The 21,557-nt window shown below is 36.4% G+C and overlaps 1 protein-coding gene across 1 annotated transcript; it reads right to left on the reverse strand.

Moving 5' to 3' along the window:
• Positions 1-8,908: 8,908 nt before the first annotated feature.
• LOC131489468 (vomeronasal type-1 receptor 4-like) lies at positions 8,909-9,881 on the reverse strand. The gene has a single exon (XM_058691486.1). It carries the CDS (start codon positions 9,809-9,811, stop codon positions 8,909-8,911), a length of 903 nt encoding a protein of 300 aa, XP_058547469.1. The 5' UTR covers positions 9,812-9,881.
• Positions 9,882-21,557: the final 11,676 nt, after the last annotated feature.

A 21,557-nucleotide genomic window follows, 5' to 3' on the forward strand; every position in this document is an offset into this window, starting at 1 on the left:
CAGGTCTCATGATTAGGTCTTAAATCTATTTGTGTATGGTGTAAGAAAGTGATCCAGTTTCATTCTTTTGCATGTAGCTATCCAGTTTTCCCAGCACTATTTGTTGAAGAGACTGTCTTTTACTCATTAGATATTTTTTTCCTGCTTTGTTGAAGATGAATTGACCGTAAAATTTGGGGTTTATTTCTGGGCTTTCTATTCTGTTCTATTGATTTATATGTCTATTTTTGTGCCTATCCCGTACTTTTTGATCACTACAGCTTTGTAATATAACTTGAAGTCAGGAATTGTGATATCTCCAATTTTCTTTTTGTTTTTCAAGATTCCTTTGGGTATTGGGGTCTTTTGTGGTTTCATACAAATTTAAGATTGTTTTTTCTAGTTCTATGAAGAATGTTGACATTTTGATAGGGATTGAATTAAATCTGTAGATTGCTATGTGTAGTATAGATATTTTAACAATATTTGTTCTTCAAATCCATCACCATGGAATCTCTTTCCATTTTTTTTGTGTCATCTTCAATTTCTTTCATCAATGTTTTTTGGTTCTGGAGTGTAGGTCTTTCACTCTTTGGTTAATTTTATTCCAGGATATTTTATTATGTGTGGAGGCATTGTAAATTAAATTGTTTTCTTAATTTGTCTTTCTGCTGCTTCATTATTAGCATATAATATGCAATGGATTGCTTTAATTGATTTTGTATCCTGTGACTTTACTGAATGCATTTTCAGGTCTAGTAGTTTTTCTGAGGACTCTTTTTAAAAAAAATTTTTTTTAAATTTTTTTTAATGTTTATTTATTTTTGAGACAGAGAGAGACAGAGCATGAACGGGGGAGGGTCAGAGAGAGAAGGAGACACAGAATCTGAAGCAGGCTCCAGGCTCTGAGCTATCAGCACAGAGCCCGATGCGGGGCTCGAACTCACGGACTGTGAGATCATGACCTGAGCCGAAGTCAGACGCTCAACTGACTGAGCCACCCAGGCACCCCTTAAAATTTTTTTAAAATGTTTATTTATTTTTGAGAGAGAGAGACAGAGTGCAAGCAGGGGAGGGGCAGAAAGGGAGGAAGACAAAGAATTCGAAGCAGGCTCCAGGCTCTGAGCTGTCGGCACAGAGCCCGATGCAGGGCTCAAACTCATGAACAATGAGATCATGACCTGAGCTGAAGTTGGATGCTCAACTGACTGAGCAACCCAGGCGCCCCTTCTGTGGAGTCTTTGGGACTCCATTAGGAATTACCATATATAGAATCATGTCATTTTCAAATAGTGAATTTTTTTTTCTTCCTTACCTATTTGGATGCCTTTTTCTTTCCTAGTCTTATTGCTGTGGCCAGGACTTCCAGTACTATGTTGAATAATAGTGGTGATAGTGGATAGTGGATAGTTCCTGATCTTAGGGGGAACTCACTCTTCCCCCATTGAGTATGATGCTAGCTGTGGGTTTTTCATATGAGGCTTTTATTAGGTTGAGGTATGTTCCCACTAAACCTTCTTTGTTGAGGGTTTTTATGAAGAATGGATGTTGGACTTTGTCAAATAATTTTTCTGCATCTATTGAAATGATCATATGGTTTTTTTATTCTTTCTCTTATTGATGTGATGTACCACATGGATTGGTTTGCAAATATTAAACCATGCTTGCATCCTGGGAATAAATCCCACTTGATCATGGTGAATGAATTTTTAATGTATTGTTGGATTTGGTGTTAATATTTTGTTGAGGATTTTCACATCTATGTTCATCAGAGATATTGGCCTGTTGTTCTCTTTTGTGTGGTGTCTTTATCTGGGTTTGGAATCAGAGTAATGCTGGCCTCATAGAATAAATTTGGAAGTTTTCCTTCCTCTTCTATTTTTTGGAGAAGTTTTAAAAAAAGAGTTACTAACTCTGTTTAAATATTTCATAGAATTCACCTTTTAAACTATCTGGTCCTAGATCTTTGTTGGGCTTTGCCTTTTTTTCTTTTCTTTTCTTTTTTTCTTTTTTGATTACTGATTCAATTTCTTTGTTCAAATATTCTACCTCTCCCGGATTCAGTTTTAGGAGGTTATTTACCCATCTCTTTTAGATTGTCCAGTTTTTTGTTATATGATTTTTCATAATATTCTCTTATAAGCCTTTATATTTCTGTGGTGTCATTTATTTCTTCTCTTGTTTTTGGTATTGTATATTTGAGTCTTTCTTTCTTTCTTTCTTTCTTTCTTTCTTTCTTTCTTCTTTCTTTCTTTCTTATGAATCTGGCTATAGGTTTATTATTTTTGTTGATCTTTTCAGAGAAACAGCTCCTGGTTTCATCGATATGTTTTTTCTTTTTTTAGTTCTATATTATTTATTTCTGCTCTATATTATTTCCTTTCTTTTGCTGGTCTGGGTTTTTTGTTCTTTTTCTAGCTCCTTTAGACATAGATTGGGTTATTTATTTTTCTTACTTCTTGAGGTAGGTCTGTATTGGTATAACTTCCCTTTTAGAACTAATTTTTCTACATCACAACAATTTTATACCATGGTGTTTTTATTTTCATATGTCTCCAAGTAATTTTTTATTTCTTCTTTGATTTACTGATTGGTCTATTCTTTGTTTAGTCATGTTATTTAACCTCCATGTATGTGTGCTCTTTTCAGTTTTTTTCTTGTGATTGCTTTCTAGTTTCATAGCTTTGTGGTCAAAAAAGATGCATGGTATAACTTAGATCTTTTTGAAATAGAAGAAACTTGTTTTATCATCTAATATGTAGTTTCTGGAGAGTGTTTCATGTGCAGTTGACATGTGTACTCTGCTGTTTTAGAATGCAATGTTCTTAATACATCTATTAAATCCATCTGGTCCAGGGTGTCCTTTAAAGCCACTGTGTCAGTGTTGATTTTCTGTTGAAATTATCCGTCCATTGATGTAAGTGGGTGTTGTCACCCCCTACTGTTATTGTATTGCTATCAATTATTTCCTTTGTATTTGTTATTAACACTTTTATTGTAGGGGATAAGCTTAGGAATCCCCCGGGCTTACACCAATGGGTTAACAAGCATAAAGAAATACAAAGTCATAAAATGCTCACACCCGAGTTTGGGTAAGTCAGATTGGCACCCCAAGAATAGGGGGTGCAAAGACATCCCTAGAATAGGGAGGTGCAAAGGTTCCAGGATTAGCGAGGTGCAAAGGCACCCCAAAATAGAGAGGGGTGCAGAGCCCCCAAAATAGAGAGGCAAAGGCCTAAAATAGAAATGGTGCAAAGTACCATCTATCCAGTACATAGATATATGAAATAAACAAGATTAGATATTAAGGGTGGAAGCACCCCCAATTTAGTACTATAGCAGAAAATATGCTTTCATAGGAGAATAGGGCCAGGTTAGGTAAATTGGTGAATTGGACTATGGACTGCTGCACTGCAAGCAAAGCAGCCCAGAGCAGAGATGGTTAACAAAAGAAAAGGAGCCTTGTCAACCCTGAGTTTATTCTCCCTATCTGTCTCATCCCTTAGGCTAGCAAAGATAAACAGAGGTGCTGCCTCATGTCCTCTGTAAACAACCTTCCTCCCCATTGCCTGATTCCCGGATTTTATTTTGCATAAACCCAAATCCCTAACCACCAATATGTTCAAGTTTTTATGTTTTTGGGTGCTCCTAGATATATATACCTAATATAGGTTATGCTTTAGTGTTGCATTGTCCCCTTAATGATTATATAGTGTCTATAGTTGTCGCTTATTACAGTATTGTTTTAAAATGAAATTGGTCTGTTATAAGTATGGCTACCCTGGTTTTCTTTTGACTTACATTTCCATGATAAATGTTTCTCCATCCCCTCATTTTCAATCTTTAGGTGTCTTTAGGTGAAATGAGTCTCTTATAGGCAACATAAAGGTGGGTGTTTTTAAAAAAAATCTATTTCGTCACTCTATGTCTTTTGATAGGAGAATTTAGTCCATTTATATCAAAAGCAGTTATTGACATGTATATATTTATTGCCATTTTGTTACTTGTTTCTTCCTTCCCTTGCTCTCTTCTCTCATCATAAGTTTGCTTTCTTTAGTGATATACTTGGATTTCTTTCTCTTTATTCTTTGCATATCTATGACTGGTTTTTGATTTGAGGTTAACATTATGTTTTTGAATAACATCTTATGCCTATCTATCAAAAGTTGATGGTCTCTTAAGTTTGAAAACATTTTTACTTGCCCCCTCCCCATTTTAGGCATATGGTGTCATATGTTATATCTTTTTTATTTTGTGAGTCCCTTGACTGATTTTTATAAATATGCTGTACTTATTTTTACTGCTTTTATGCTTTCTACTTTTCTTACTCTTACTTATGGTCTTTTCTTTCCACTGAAAGAGTCCCCTTTAACATTTCTTTTTGGGCTGCTTTGGCCATCATGAACTCCTTTAACTTTTGTTTGTCTAGGTAACACTATTTCTTCTATTCTGAAATCTACCCTTGCTGAACAGGGTATTCTTGATTGCAGATTTTTTTGTTCAGCGCTTTGGATATATCATGCCACTCTGTTCTGACCTGCAAAGTCTCTGATGAAAAAAGTGCAGAGAGCCTTTTGGGGTCTCCTTTGCATGTAACTGTTTTCTTTCCACTTGCCTCTTCTTTTTTAAGATTATTCATTTATTTTGAGAAAGGGAGGGGAAGGGAGAGTGAGGGAGAAAGGGAGAGAGAGTATCCCAGGCAGGCTCCTTGCAGTCAGTGCAGAGCCTGACATGAGGCTTGAACTCACAAACCATGAGATCATGACCTGAACCAAAACTAAGAGGTAGCTTAACTTACTGAGCCACCCAGGTGTCGCCCTCTTGCTGCTTTTAAAATTCTTTTTACTACTGCTTTTTTGAATTTTGATTACTATGTATCTTGATGTGTACCTCCTTTGGGTTGATTTTGTTGAGGAAATCTCTGTAGCTCCTGGATCTGAACCTCCTTCCCCAGATTCAGGAATTAAAAAAAAAAAATTATGTCTTAATTCTACTTTGAAAGAGAGACAGAGTGCAAGCAGGGGTAGGGTGTAGAGAGGGGGAGACACAGAATCTGAAGCGGGCTCCAGGCTCTGAGCTCTCAGCACAGAGTTCAACATGGGGCTGGAACTCACAGACTGCGAGACCATGACCTGAGCTGAAGTTGAATGCTTAACCGACTGAGCCACCCAGGCACCCCAATTCACGAATTTTTCAGTTATTATTTCTTCAGATAAATTTTCTGCCCCCTCTTCTCTATCTGCTCCTTCCAAGATCCCTATAATGTGAATGTTATTATGGTTGATGGTGTCACTGAATTCTCTAAGTCTATTCTTATCTTGCACATTTTTTTCTTTTTGTCTTTTGAATTTATTTTTATTTATTTATTTAATATTGAAAATAATTTATCATCAAATTGGTTTCCATACAACACCCAGTACTCATCCCAACAGGTGCCCTCCTCAATGCCCATCACCCACTTTCCCCTCTTCCCCATCCCCCATCAACCCTCAGTTTGTTTTCAGTATTTAAGAGTCTCTTATGGTTTGCCTCCCTCCTTCTCTGTAACTTTTTTCCCCCCTTCCCCTCCGCCATGGTCTTCTGTTAAATTTTTCAGGATCCACATATGAGTGAAAACATATGGTATCTGTCTTTCTCTGCCTGACATATTTCACTTAGCGTAATACCCTCTAGTTCCATCCACGTTGCTGCAAATGGCCAGATTTCATTCTTTCTCATTGCCAAGTAGTATTCCATTGTATATATAAACCACAACTTCTTTACCCATTCGTCAGTTGATGGACATTTAGGCTCTTTTCATAATTTGGCTATTGTTGAAAGTGCTGCTATAAACATTGGGGTACATGTGCCCCTATGCATCAGCACTCCTGTAGCCCTTGGGTAAATTCCTAGCAGTGCTATTGCTGGGTCATAGGGTAGCTCTAGTTTTAATTTTTTGAGGAAACTCCACACTGTTTTCCAGAGCAGCTGCACCAGTTTGCATTCCCATCAACAGTGCAGGAGGGTTCCCATTTCTCCACATCCTCACCAGCATCTGTAGTTTCCTGATTTGTTCATTTTAGCCACTCTGACTGGTGTGAAGTGGTATCTGATGTGGTTTTGATTTGTATTACTCTGATGAGGAGTGACATTGAGCATCTTTTCATGTGTCTGTTGGCCTATTTTTTTTTTTTTATCACTTGCTCACCTTGATTACTTTCACTTACTCTGTCCTCTAGGTCACTGATCTTTTCTTCTGCTTCCTCTGGTCTACTATTTATTCCATCTAATGTATTTTTAATATCACTATTGTGTTCTTCATCTCTGATAGTTTTTTTAAAATCTGTTTGTTAAGGGTTTCATTGATGTCCTCTACTCTTTTCTCAAGACCAGTGAGTATCATTTTGATCATTCAAATTCTTTATCATACATATTACTTATATCCATTTCATTTAGCTCTCTTGCTATGATTTTGTCCTTTTCTTTAATGTGGGTTATATTCCTCTGTCTCCTCATTTTATCTAACTCTCTGTCTATTTTTATGTATTAAGAAAGTCAGTTTCATCTCCTGTTCCTGAATATAGAGGGTGGGGTGCACAGTTTTAACAATGCGGTGCTCATTCTTAGCCACAGGGCATGTCCCTATGTTGCTGAGAACAGGGTTGGCCAAGGCCACTCTTCAAAGCATGCATGCATGGGGTGTGCAGTTTTAATGAGGAGCGCTTCCCCTAAACTACACAGTAAGGAGATCGTGTTTACAATGTTTGCACTGGTCTTCTGGGGGGAGGGGCCCACAGCAGCAGAACTGAGGCATGCCCAGCAGTAGGGACTGGGCACAGTGTAATATGTTAAGTAGTGAGTGACAGCAACAAACTAGTGCCACACTTGCCTCCATGTTTATGCTTGGGGGCAGAGGGCGAAATGGCACCTGGCAGCTCTTTTGTTCCTGGATTTGTCTCTCAGTGATTTCTGGCCCTCTTGGACATGCTCTGTGATTAGTAAATAACTGTCCCTTCTGAATGCCCCAGGTGTTGTTCAAATTGCTGTTTATGTGCTGTATCAGCATGGGCTTGTATTGTGCTCTTTCTTTTTTTTCATCTTTTTATTTATTATCATTTTTTAATTTTAACTTGTTTTATTTTTTATTTTTTAAAATTTACATCCAAATTAGTTAGCATATAGTGCAACAATGATTTCAGGAGTAGATTCCTTAGTGCCCCTTATTGTGCTATCTCTTTAAAGGTGGACCTAGTTTCCTATTGCCCTCTCAGCTCTCCCAGAGCTGAGCCTGGTGATTTTTTAAAGTTTCGGGCTTTAATCCTGCTGGTTGTAAAGACTCTGAAAATTTGGCCCAGCTAGTTTTCAAGAGATTCTTCTTCCTGGGGTACAGGCTTCCTGGTGTGATAGTCTGTTTCTCACCCCTCTCCCCACCTGTGGTTCCTTCCCTCGAAGGCATGGCCATGGCTCATTTAGCTCCCCACCACATCTCTGCTCTTCCTATCCTCTTCAATGTGGCCTCATCTCTACGTTTAGTTGTGGGGTTTGTTCTGCCAGTCTTTAGGTCATTTTCTGGGTTATTCACACTGATTTAATGTTATCTAGTTGTATCCACAGGATGAGGTGAACTGAAGGTCTTCTTATTTCACCATCTTCCCCAAACAAAGCTATAGATACTTCAAGTTTTTAGTAAATTATTAGTCTAATATAAATGTTTCCTTTTTAGTTTCAATCTTTTAGTGCATCAGTTCTTTCTATTGTAAAAAGAATGTGAGTGAACTGTGTTACCTCATCAATCTCTAATCTGTGGCTTCAATTTTCAGTTTATCTTTCCCAAGAAGTTATGAAGTGCAGAGGTCTGTGCTGTAAGATTAATACATGTGCTGAGAGCAGCTGCATTTTCAGCATTCATTTTATTCTTGTTTTCCTAATCAGAAGTTTCCTTACATTTTTTTTACTTTTTTAACATTTATTTATTTTTGAGAGACAGAAAGAGACAGAGAGAGACAGAGCATGAGCAGGGGAGGGGCAGAGAGATGGAGACACAGAATTCAAAGCAGGCTCCAGGCTCTGAGCTGTCAGCACAGAGCCTGATGAGGGACTTGAAATCACAAACTGTGAAATCATGACCTGATCTGAGGTTAGACACTCAACCAACTGAGCCACCCAAGCACCCCTCCTTACATTTGTTTAAACACAGTTCTTAATGAAAAAAAAAGTTTAAATATTATACTGAGATTTTAGCTGTTTTCTAGCAGATTTTTTCAGGTTTTCTAATATATCATAGTGTTATGTCTCAGAAGTGCTAAATATTTCTTCATAAAAGTGCAAAGCTTCAAAAAAAATCTGCTACAATATAGAATGTATGTCTTCAAAAAACAAAATGTACATTTAAGGAATACTTCTAATGGTGCTAACAGATACAAAGATGTACAAATAGAAAGCCAAGCGTGTTTCACCAAGCATTTGAGAATAATACATTTGGCTTTGAGGACACCTGGTTATTCAGTGGAGTAGGGAAAGTATGGTTATATTTAGTTACATCATGATCCATGATTTAACCGGATATAATCAACAGCATATAGTAGCCTCAAGTATTGTTGGCTTCTAAAGTACACAACAATGTAGATATAACATAATTTTGTCTAATGAGGGCTGTCTAGCATATACCAGCAAGGGTAGTTGCTATAACTCATCTAATACCTATGTCATATTAGGGAAGATGTCTCAAACTGGAAGCATCCAAATAATGAGAAGAATAATTTTTTTACAATCATTTTAGAAAAGGTAAAATAGTGCCCCATTCAGGGGCAATATGTTTTATTTTATGAGTGTGGTCATTTATCTCCATATGTTCATTAAGCTGGATGGTTTGAAGAAATGGCCAAAGTAAAAATTATTTATACCCTTGCAGAATTCTACCTTACTAAAATCTTAATGTGGGAAAATGTAATCACATGGCTCTTGTGTCAAAGAAGTTTGTGAGGGCGTTCAAACCTCTAAGGGACATAGACTGTGGTGAGGACTTTCTCGTTTTTGCAAAGTTACAGTTCAGAAATGATCGTCTATTATTATTTTTGATCAGCACAAAAGGGCAGACTGCTGGATAACAAGAGGAGAGAAAAATAGTAATGTTCTCCAACCTTTGTACATTATGTCTGTAAATTATGTAAATGGTAAGGCAAGTGTTGGTCCAGTAAAAGAAAACAAAGCAACTCACCAGTGCCAGGATTGTGTGGGTGGCCCTGGTTTCGGGAGATGGTCTTGGGCAGAGGCTGGTCCTATGGACATGCTGGACTGTCTTGCGATGTATGAAGAGAAAGTTTACCATATACATACTGGTCCAGATCATGAGGCAAATACACAGAATATCTCGTAAGACCATGCCCCCTAGAAAAGCAGCCTCCTGAAGTTTATCAGGTTCTCTCCCGCTACAGTATGTCAGTGAATACACTTGTCCAACTTCACTGATGTTGTAGGGGCCCACAGCAGTTATGATGACACGGACGTAGATCAGCATGTTGATGATCCAGAAAGAAAAGAAGGCAGGAAAAAGGTACATGGAGACTTTGGGTTTGAGCCATGCCCACCTAGAGTTGCTAGGAGTGATAATTATGGCCTGAAAAATACTCAGGAAAGACGTGGTGCAGAGGGAGACACCCCGTGTGACTCTGTAGATGTACAGCACTGCCTTACAACCAATGTCATCCAGAAAATTTCTTACCCCAAAAGCATTTATTATTTCTGGAGTCACACTGGAAAGAATTGTCATGATATTAGCTAAAGTTAAATGGGTGCATATCAAATCTATAAGCTTTTTGGAGGGGGGCTGAAATAAAGTGTTGATGTTTAACATGAGTAATAATGTGTTTCCAATAAAACCAATCCCAAATTGAAAGAGAAAAAATATTCCCAAAATAGTATCACTTGAAACTATTATATTCATGGCCTCTTTTACTCTGGATAGACTCCTCAACAGCCTAAAAAGAGGCAGAAAATGATCTGTAAGCTTGATAGAAATAACAGGACTCTATGGAGAGCCCTTGAGATATGATCAATCTTGGCAGTAGGTTGTGCAAATATTCTATAAGAGTATTCAGGAAATTAAGAATTAGTTCTAGAGGCGTATGTCAAGGATTATTGATGTCACTTCAGGGGAGTATTAGGTTTGAGACAAAACATGCCTTATTTATAAAAACATTGCTCAAATTCTGAGAAATAAACTGACTATCCTGAAGGATAATTTTTTATTCATGAAAAACAATATTTCAGATTTATGGAGATTTTATTTAAGTTCTGGGTATGTATTCTGAATTGCATTTTATAATTTTAATGCTTTTCAATCTTCTGTCATAAACAACAGAAAATTACTAATGTATTTTAATGTTTATTATTACATTTCTACCATATTTAACACATATTATTATCACCATATTGTTATTACCATATTGTTACACTTCTGGTGTAATTATTCACCAGAAGAACTCCATCCCTAGAGTTTCTCATGACCATCAGGCTCTGTAAATTCCTTTTTTCTGGCCCTTTCAACATGCTTCCCCAAGTCCAAGACCTTTCCAATGCACATGATGAATATCAGATCAGCTCATGGGTCAGTTCATTGCATCTGCCATCTCTGTACTGAAAATTCACTTACTTTGTTCTACCTGGAAGTCACTGCTTCTCCAGCATCTCTCTCAAGTAGTGCGATCGTTCTCTCCTCTGTCTCCTATATCACTAGTCCTGTAAGTGAGAAAGTTCTCTTTGATACCAAGCATATTCAGATAATTCTCCATTACTCCAGTTTTGAAACATTTGTCATCATTCTTTGTGGAAGTAATCTACTGACCCAAGTCACTCCCCTCAGTAGCTAGTGACTCATTGTGACTCTTCCCAACTCAAATTCTGTCATGTTCTTGGAGATTTCCCATACAGATGATCAGTGCAATATTCCTAGCCTCTCACATTTGTGATCTCTCTTCCAACACTTTTACTGCCCCAACCACATCCACTTTTTCTCCTGTTCAAATACTAGAGTTGTCATTACAAATATTGTAGACTCATTGTATTTCTCATTCTCCTACTACCAACTATTTGCAGCTTACTTTATCTAATCTCTAACTCCAGTATTACTTTAACATCATCAGTGTCTGAGAAACATTGATCTCTTGACTCTCCACAACCCTCCCAGAGCCTCTCCTTCTTACCTGAACTTCCACAATCCAAGGTCATCATCACGTCTTGAAAAAATAGCTGATTCCACTGATTTATTTTTCCTACTTCATAGAACTCACCATGGAAAAAAATCAACTCCTGTTAAATCTAATATTCTGTCTCATTTATGGCATCATGCTCAGATAATCAAGGCTGGAGTAAAACACAAAATATGTTAACTACACTAATGTCAAATCCTTCACTCCTAAGATCCAGTGAACTTTTATTTTCAGCAGGAATCACACTAAATTTTCTAGAGTATTCCTTGGGTATTCACTTTGTCACTCATCTTGATGACTACTTCATAACTTCTTTATTTTTAAACTGCCAACCTATCCTCTCCCAATCTCACATTCAATTGATGACAAATTGCACATTTTTAATTGAGATATAATGGACATGAAAGTTTATGTTAGTTTCAGATGTACAACATGTGACTTGATATTTTTATATACAGTTGACTCTTCAAAAACAGATTTGAAGTCCCTGAGTGCACTTATATGTGGACTTTTAAAAGTACAATACTGTGAATGTATTTCTAGTTTTGCAAATGTATTACTAATCATTTTCTTAATAACATTTTTCTTCTCTAACTTGCTTTATCATAAGAATACAGTATATAATGCATGTATGATACAACATATGTGTTAATTGATTGTGTTATCAGTAAAGCTTCTGACCAACAGTTGGTGACTAACAGTCAAATTTAGGGGTGTCAAAATTTGTATGCATATTTTCAACTGCATGGGGGTTCAGTGCCCTAATCACTATGTTGTTCAAACGTAAATCGTATTGCAAATTGATCACTACAGGAACTCTAGTTAACATTCATCATCACATATAGTTACTACTTTTTTCTTGTGATGAGAAATTTTATTATCTACTCTCTTAGCAACCTCAGATATACAATATATTATTACTAACTATCATCACCCCCTTGCTGTACACTGCATCCACAGGACTTATTCTTTTATAACAGGAAGTTCATACCTTTTGTCCCCCTTCACCCATTTTACCTACCCTTCAACCCCTTTTATAGCAGCCACCAATCTGTTCTTTGTATCAATGGATCTTTTTTTTATATACCACATATATAAAAAAGTGAGATCACACAGTATTTGTCTTTCCTTATCTGACTTACATTAGGTTCTATTCATGTTGTCTTAAAATTTTTTTAACATTTATTCATTTTTGAGAGATAGAGACAGAGCATGAGCGGAGAAGGGGCAGAGAGAGGGAGACACAGAATCTAAAGCAGGTTCCAGGCTCTGAGCTGTCAGCACAGAGCCCGACACGGGGCTTGAACTCACGAACTATGAAATCATGACCTGAGCCGAAGTCGGATGCTCAACTGACTGAGCCACCCAGGCGCCACTCTATTCATGTTGTCTTAAATGGCAAGATTTCCTTTTTACTGACTGAATAATATTCCATTGTGAATAAGATCCATTTTTATAAATATTTGTACATAAATGTACATATGCATTTTTATTCATTTATTGATACACTACATATTTAATTTAGAAAATTAAAATAAACAAAAGATTATTTCCCAAAAAACTTGCCACTACATTAATTTCTTTCTGTGTATATTTGTCATTCTACCCTGGTGCTGCGAATGAATTGCCAAGGCTCTTTATCATAGCTAATCCATCCATTTGTGCAATAAATCTGAGGTTCTCTTTTCTGCTTAAGACTCCAATCTTTCATTATTCTTCTCTCTTACACCCATTATCAAAATTTCCCTGTCAACATGCAGATGTAGTGTATATCTTGCACATTTCTTGAGTCATTTCTACCCTTCATTTGAGCAATATTCCTGCATGTAATTATCTCAGTTTGTCTCCAGTTTCTCACATCTCATTTGCTCTTGGTCCCAGAATGTGGTAGACTGCAAAAATACCTATGAATTTTTCCCTATGTAGACATTGTAATGTGTTTTTCTCCATCCCTTGAATATGGTTTAGCCTTTGACTTGCTTTGCCATTCATTGTGGAGCAAACATAACACAAACAGAATCTTGATAAGTGCCTTCATGTGGGGCTTGCTCTCCTGTGAATGTATGAAGCATCCTAGCTTATTAGGTTATTAGAAAATGAGCAGGGGCGCCTGGGTGGTGCAGTCAGTTAAGCATCCAACTTCAGCTGAGGTCATGATCTCATGGTTGATGGGTTCAAGCCCTGCATTGGAATCTCTGATGATAGCTCAGAGCCTGGAGCCTGCTTCAAATTCTGTGTCTCCTTCTCTCTCTGCCCCTCCCCGCTACTTTCTCTCAAAAATAAATAAACATTTAAAAAATTTAAAAAAAGAAAAAGAAAATAAGCAACCTCTTGGAGGAAATCTTAAGCCAAATCCAGAATTATATGTGAAGGTATTCCACTCCAAGCAACATCAAGACCCATATGAAACACTAGCCATCCTCCAGCCTACTACCTACATGACCGCATTTGCAAGACCAATCTGAACAAAGCAAAAGAAGCTAGAATCAAAAACTCACGTATTGCATAAATTCATTTATATGAAATATCCTAAAATATATAAATTCCTAAATCTGTAGACAGCAGACTTGTGGTTGCAAGGGCTAAAGACAGCGAGGACAAAGGAGTGACTGTGGAGTCTAGGGTTTTCTTTTCAGGTGATGAAACGCTTTGAAACTTAATAAAAGTAGTAAAACATTTAAAATGTTATGAATCAGACCGAATAGCACACTTAAACATGGTTTATTTTTATGTGATGCTAATTTAATGTCAATAAAATATATAAATATACATATAAATGATTAGAAACTATGAATCAAAGTATAAACAAGTACAATATTTTGTGAACAGTTTGGATTTTCTCCAAAATGTTAAAATGTCTTAACTTTAGAAAATGTATTAAAGAAAGTCTCATATTAACATCTTTTTTTAAGTTTATTTATTTGAGAGAGAGAGGATCCTAAGCAGGGACACTGTCAGCATGGAGCCCAAACCCAAAAGTAGTTGCGGGGGCGGGGGTACTGGACCCACCAACCATGAAATCATGATCTGAGCTGAAACCAAGAATCAGGTGCTCAACCAACTGAGCCACCTAGGCAGCCCCTCCATATTAATATCTTAAAGAAGAAAGGCACATGACTATCTCATTAAATGGGTAAGAAACATTCATATATATTTAATATTTGTTTATTATAAATATATAATTCCTTAGTATATTATAAATATAAAGGAGTTATTGACTTTATGCAAGGTAGTTAGCTAATATAAACATAGAACTAATAAATGAAGCCCAATGCTCTTTTAAATCAATAGTGTTAGAACTGTACAACTGTCATGTCCACACATTTTATTGCATTTTAGCTCCTAATATATGTGGTAAATAAACAAATGAAAAAGAATAAGCATTCTAGAAAATTAAAAGATGTAACTGTCATTATTCACTGATTATAAGATGGTCGACACTGAAAATAAGTTTGAAAACCTAGAGAAAAGTATTAAATTGGTAACACAGCTCATTATTTTGGAAGTTAATTTCTTTATACAGTGTAATTTTAGAAAATTTAGGATTAATAATAATACTATGAAATAATCTCAAATTTGTGTAAGAATTTCTTGGATAAAATTATACAAATCTGTTGAAAGTTGTTAAGAAAGAAAAAATTCTCCATAGAACATTTATAAATCATAATACCCTACATCACAAAGTGACGGTTCTCAGCAATATTCAAAATTTAACACAATTTTCAACACAATCTAAACTCTTTTGTTACATTGAGCTTGAGAGGTTGTTTCTAAAATCTTGTTTGTTAGATCAGGAGAGGATGAAGAACTAAGAAAGAGAAACAAGGCTTTATTGAAGAGAATGTTTAAAATAAATGAGAAGGAGAATTAAAATCAGGAGACAATTGTTAATCAAAATGGAAAAGAAAAGAGGGGGACAATGAATATGAAGGTACAAGTGCAAATAGAAACAGAACAGGAGAGAACAAAGGTATTGCCATCTCAGCCAGGAAATCACCTGAACATAATGAGCAGGAAAAGAGAAAGAAAAGCAAGTGAGGGCAGTCAAGAACCTAAGGAAAATTGTGGAAATAAAAAAAGGCACAGGTGAAAAAAAAAAGATTATGGAAAAAGCCTAACATGACATAGAAAATATATAAGGATATATAGCATTATATAGGCATTGTATATAGCATTATATATATAGCATTAAATTAGGGATTTTAGGAAATCAAGAAAAAGAAAAAATTTTTAGAAGCATTGGTTTTCTAAGAAATTGCTACCAGACTATTAGATAGGATTGTGGGGACCCAGCTGACTCTCAGAAAATTACTTTAAACTAAAGACATTTGAGATTCAACAGACATAGGGGTGGGGAAGCCTGCTAGGAGCTTCTTCTATGTAACTAAAACTAGAAGCTTCTGGGAATGACACTGTTATAAATTCCCTTCTCTGGTGACTTGAGAAAGATGGAAAATGGCATAGACCTGCATAGACAATGATCACACCTGCATAGACAATGATCATCACAAAATTTCTTGTCTTCTGTTTGTTCCCTTAGAAACCAATTTGTTTTTCTCATAGAAGGCTTTTCTCCCCCTTCCCAATTTTTTTGAAGTTAGTTATATAAACTCTTGATTTCAGCCATCCATGAGCTAAACTCTTGTGAGCTCCCACAGAAACATGAATAAATTTGGGGTTTCATCTCCCATTCAACTGTCTTTTGTCAGCTTAGGTTGCATGCTCCCATATCCAACATAAGGGAGTAGAGGAAAAAGATTTCCTCCCTAAAAGGAATAACAAAAAGTCTTAAAACTTAGACATAAATTTGTGTAATTTAAATAACAGGAAGCCTTTACAAGTGACAGAAATTGAAAGGCAGAGCAACAGAAAATAGAGAAATGAAAAAATATATATACCAAAAGGAGAAAGTAAATAAGTTATTACAGTCAGTGGAAAAATGGACACATGAATTAAAAATCAATGATTTAATCAACAAAAGAGTTGTAAGGATAGAGGAAGTGAGGGGGAAAGAAAAGTGGACATGATAAAAAAAAAAAAAAAAGAAGCCATAGTAACAGAAACAAAAGATGAGAGTCGGGGAGACTAAAATAATAAAGAGAAAAGAAAAAAAGAATATCCTTGAATATTATTAAATTAGAATGTTTTCAAAATATTTTAGAGTGAAAACATTCACGGATGAATAAGGAAAAGTAATTAATTTGGACAGAGGAAAAAGGATTTAAATACTGAAATGTGAAAAAAGAAAAACCTGAATAAATGATGAATGAATTGGATAGTGAATAGAAGCCAATGAACGCCAAGTTAATAGAGAAGACAAAAACACACACGTTAGGGATGAAGAGTAGAGGAGACATGATTAAAAATCTATTTGTGAAGGCAGATTATTTTAAATAAATAAGATACAGGAGTCTGAGACCAGAAGAGATAACAGGAAACAGGAATGGTGTGGTAAATAAAATGAGTAGTAGGAAACTGCCAATGATTAACAAAAAAATAAGAAATTGAACAAGAGTAAGAATTTCACAGCTATGAGTAGGAGTATACACTGAAGAGAAGAGGGTGAACAGGACAAGAGAAAGATGACACGAAAGGAAGCAAAGTGTATATAAAACGATCAAACAATTTTATCCACTGGTAAAGCTAGAACTCCCTGGGCTGTTATCAGACATCAGCAAAGCATGCAGATCTTCAAGCTTTCCTGCTTGTTTCCAGAAACTTCTGGAACTATCTGTACCCAAGTTCTTGCTGGCCTTCACTCCCTGGGGACTTAGGTCCACAGTCCTCTGAGGGAGCATTGGTTCTCTCTCACTACTTTGCAATTATGGCCTAGAACTGGGGGAGCTTTCTGTAAGCTCCTCTTGTCCATTTTTCTAAGTCAGCCTGCCAATCCCTAAGATGATGTCATGAGGCCATTCTAGGAACCTCATGTTTGCCTATAATGCATTAAAAGAAATAACCGCTCACAAGTTATTACACTGATGTAAATCTTTAAGTATTCTTTTAAATAGTTAATTCTGACATGGTGGTATTTGACCTGTTACATAATACATTGTATGGTCTCCCACAATTGAATGCATTTGTGTATGAATTAAATATTTTACTTCATTCCTTTTACTTGTTAACATAAGCACAAACTTCCCTTTCATATTTCCAGTAAAAGGTTGACCTAATGTATTGACCTACATTAGGTCAACATTAGTTGACCTAATGACTGAAATCATCATTGATCACTCTATTTTCCTCTTAAGCAAAATGTGTTTGTGTAATATCTTTGAGTGTCTATGATACAGTTAAGTGATTGCTTTTGAACTGACTCTTAGTAATATTATCTGTAATCCTGATAAAAAGAATATAAATTTATTGAAGCTAGTATAAATCAGAATCATAGAAGCAAAATTATATTGGAAATGCACTTTTTTACAGCAGTTGTTTATTTTTCAAATAAGTTTATGAACCTGACCTTGAGAATACTGCAGTATGTAGAAAATAATACACACACACACACACACATAAAGTTTGAAATAACTTAAAATTTTTATAGCAAATTTCCTTGGTCTTTCTTACAGATCCAAATTGTATGCCACACAATATTGGTCCTTAAAATTGTTTTTAATAACATTAATTAAACTTTCCAAAGAGAGTTTTAGAAGAATTGTACATAAAAGAAAAAATATACAAGAAAGAATCATAGAGAAAATAAATTTCTTGAAATTTTTGAGTTTTAGAAATCAGAAGATGTGCAAGAGTAAACAGAATACATATGAATAACACAAAATAATGGTGAGTAATATGTGAAAGGCATTATAAAAGGATGAAAAAAGATTATGGAAAACTCCATAAACTATGGAAAGAAATGACAGAAAAGAATGAAATACATATTTTTAAATTGATAGAATGGAGGCATGGAATAACGAAAGGGCTGGCAGATAAGAGGAAAAATAAGATGGAATTAAAGAGGAAATTAAAACCGGAGTTTCATAAGCAATAAATAAATTAAAGGCAGAGAAAGGAAAAACTGGTAAGATCATGGAGGGTAGAAGATTAGTTAGGATATAAACAAGTATAAAAAGCTTATAAATTAAAATTAAGTATAAATGAAAAGAAATGAAGGGAGAAAACAGCAGAGTAAAAGGAGTAACACAAAAGAAAGACAACAAAAATGTAATAAAAAAAAAATAATAAGGAAAAAGGAGTACAGGAGTGTGGGTGCAGAAACACAGAGAAAGGAGACTTACCTTCAAGCACAGGCAAAGTATTCAGCAGAAAATGTACTTGAATGAGACTTGAATGGCCAGGTCTCTCCCTGCATGCAAGAGCTGCACACAGGGAGGGGACTTAGTCTGAGCTCCTCAGCAGTTCAGGAGGCACCTCTGATGGGCTCCAGCTGGATGCAGATGCCTGGATCCAGGGCTATGAGGGGCGGGTTGCTTCATCCCCAAGGACTGAAAAAACCCATTTGTGCACAGTGAACTTTCTGATTTGTCCAGAGGAATCACAAATTACTCTGTGAGTTGCAGAGAATTCTCTTGATAAATTTGGAAGTGTTTTTAATCATAGTCAGCACCTGAGGTCACAAACATCTCTTCTTCTAATTTTCAAAGAAGTTATTCTGAGGAGTTCTAGAAGACTAGAGGAGAAAGTAAACTCAGAGTGTTCATTGTTTTCACCCGCTAGAAAGCAGGGTGTTTTTGTTTGTTTGTTTAATCTAGTCAAAGTACAGCCATCCAGAGAGTAATTTCTTTCCTCAGACACTTTAGTATTGATCCATAATTTATGTTGGAGCATCCAAACCTCTATTGATTCAATTGAAAAGAAATATAAGTGCTACTTATATTTGGGGCTACTAAACCAACTGAATTTTTAATTGAACCCCTAATATGTAATAGGAACTTTAATTAATAGGAATGTGTAATTTAAGCAATTTTTCTACGGTTTTTATTTTTCTTTTTGCAATCAGTACACTTACTGAAATATTACATTTTTAAATTAACAAATAAGCCTGATAAACAAAGTGAAGCTGACATTCATGTAGTGCCCAGGCCAATGAGAAAAGTGCTGACCTCAGATTTTTTTTTTTTTTTTTGTACAAAAATATCAAGAGAATAAGTGAGTTCCTTCTTGGAAAGTGAGTTTAACAGAGTTTGATCCTATGCTTCCCATGCTGATGCTGTGCCTTCTGGGAAGGTAGAGATTCATTCCTATTCACATTCTTGCAGTGTACCCTCTTCTTTAATAACACAGGCACCCGACGCCAAAGCATCAAACCTAAAGCACCATTCTCTTGTCTCAGTTAATCATTTGACAACTATTTCCTGAGTGTCCAACTCTCAATCTCTGAGGTTTTAACAGTCATCAATAATTCATTGTTAGATATCATCCATAAGTCAGCACTCCTCAGCTTTTGGTCATGTACCAGTGATCAAAAGTATACAAATGAGGGTTAAATGTGCTCATATTTTTCAGTGAAAGAGGCATAACATTTAGCAGGTTAGAAAATAAATGGAGGATAAAATGGTTTCCTGGTGCAGGCAGGAGGATTTGTATTTTGAAAGGAGTGGTCAGAAAGGGACCTGTCTTGAAGATGAGGTTTCAGCCAAGACTGAAGGAAGTCAGGAAAAAGGAATCAGGGAATCTGGGAGGAAGAGACACATCAGCTGGTGAGGGCACAGGGGGTGATGTGAGGGCATGGGGAGGGATCAGCATGCCGGGTCAATGTCTGGTTTACTGAGCCATTAAAAGGCTTACTTTTGCCATTATTCTCAGAAAAATTGATGTACATACATAATTTTTGCCAGTTGTGACCTGTTGTATGTTCTATTTTCACGGAATTATTCTGGCTGCTGTGTTGATCTTGGAGTGTAGTGGAGAAAAGATATATGCAGCAGAACCAGTGAAGAGGTTTTGGAATAATCCCCGTGAGATATGGGGGTTTTGAGACAGGACAGAATGGTAGTTTGGATTCTGGATTGTTTTAAAAATGCAGCCAATCAGGTTTTCCTGATGGAGTAGATGTGGAGTGGATGAGTGGATGGAGGATGGTTCCAGTGTTCTTCCCTGGGTGCACTGAAGGAAAGGATTGCCACAGTCTCTAATGGGGAGGTGAGAGGAGCAGGTGTAGGATGTGATATCCAGAGTGAAGTTTGGGACCAGTTCAGTTTCAGACGTCTAATACAGATCCTCATGGAGATGTCATATAGGCGGTTGGATATATGATTGTTGATGTGGGTAAAGCGTGTGGGCAAAGGCAAGTCAGTGTGGGCCTATCAGTTGTAGTTGCTGTAAAACCACATTACTGGATGCAGGCGCCAAGGAGTGACTGCGGAGAGAGCAGACAAGGGTGTGAAGAGGTCAGCAGAAAAGAGGGACCCAGCACAGGGACCTGAGAAGGAGTGATCGGTGAAGAATGTTCTTCCAGTGGAAGGAATGAGCAGGAGTAAACAGAAGAAGAATATAGAAAAACATGCGGGGCGCCTGGGTGGCTCAGTCAGTTAAGCAGCCGACTTTGGCTCAGGTCATGATCTCGCGGTCTGTGAGTTCGAGCCCCGCGTCCGGCTCTGTGCTGACAGCTCAGAGCCTGGAGCCTGTTTCAGATTCTGTGTCTCCCTCTCTCTGACCCTCCCCCGTTCATGCTTTGTCTCTCTCTCTTGAAAATAAATAAACATTAAAAAAAAGAAAAAAAAAGAAAAACTTGCAGTTAAAAATTACATCGGGATTAGCAACATACGCTTTAGAGTGATTATAAGAGCAGTTTTGTATTTTGCTGATATTGTAAGAGTGAAAGGTAAGGAATAGAGACCTGGAGTAGAAACAACTTTCAAAGGATCTTTCCTGCATCTGTAAAGGGGAGAAGACATATTGGATGGCATTTGAAGAAGAAGAGAAATCTAGATAGTACTTTTTTACACTTTATTTTAAAAACAAATGTAAATTTTTGAAATTCCAGTATAATAAACATTAGTTTCAGGTGTAAAATATAGCAACTCAACAATTCAATATATCACCCAGTGATCTTCATTACAAGTGGACTCCTTAATCCCCACCACCTATTTATTCTGTTCCCCCACCCAACTCCCCTCTGATAAGTATAACATTTTTCTCTATAACTAAGGGTGGGTTTCTTGACTTGGGTCTCTCCATCTCTCTCTTTTCCCATTGCTTATTTGTTTTGTTTCCTAAATTTCACATATGAATGAGACCATATGGTATTTGTCTTTCTCTGATTTATTTCACATAGCATGATATTTTCTAGCTCCATCCTTGTCATTGCAAATGATAAGATTTCATTTTTACTATGACTAATATTCCATTGTGTATATATACCACCTCTTCTTTATCCATTCATCAGTCAATGGACATGGGCTGATTCTCTAATTTGGCTGTTGTAAATAA

Source organism: Neofelis nebulosa, chromosome 1 (assembly GCF_028018385.1).
Source record: "Neofelis nebulosa isolate mNeoNeb1 chromosome 1, mNeoNeb1.pri, whole genome shotgun sequence".
Lineage (NCBI taxonomy): Eukaryota > Metazoa > Chordata > Mammalia > Carnivora > Felidae > Neofelis > Neofelis nebulosa.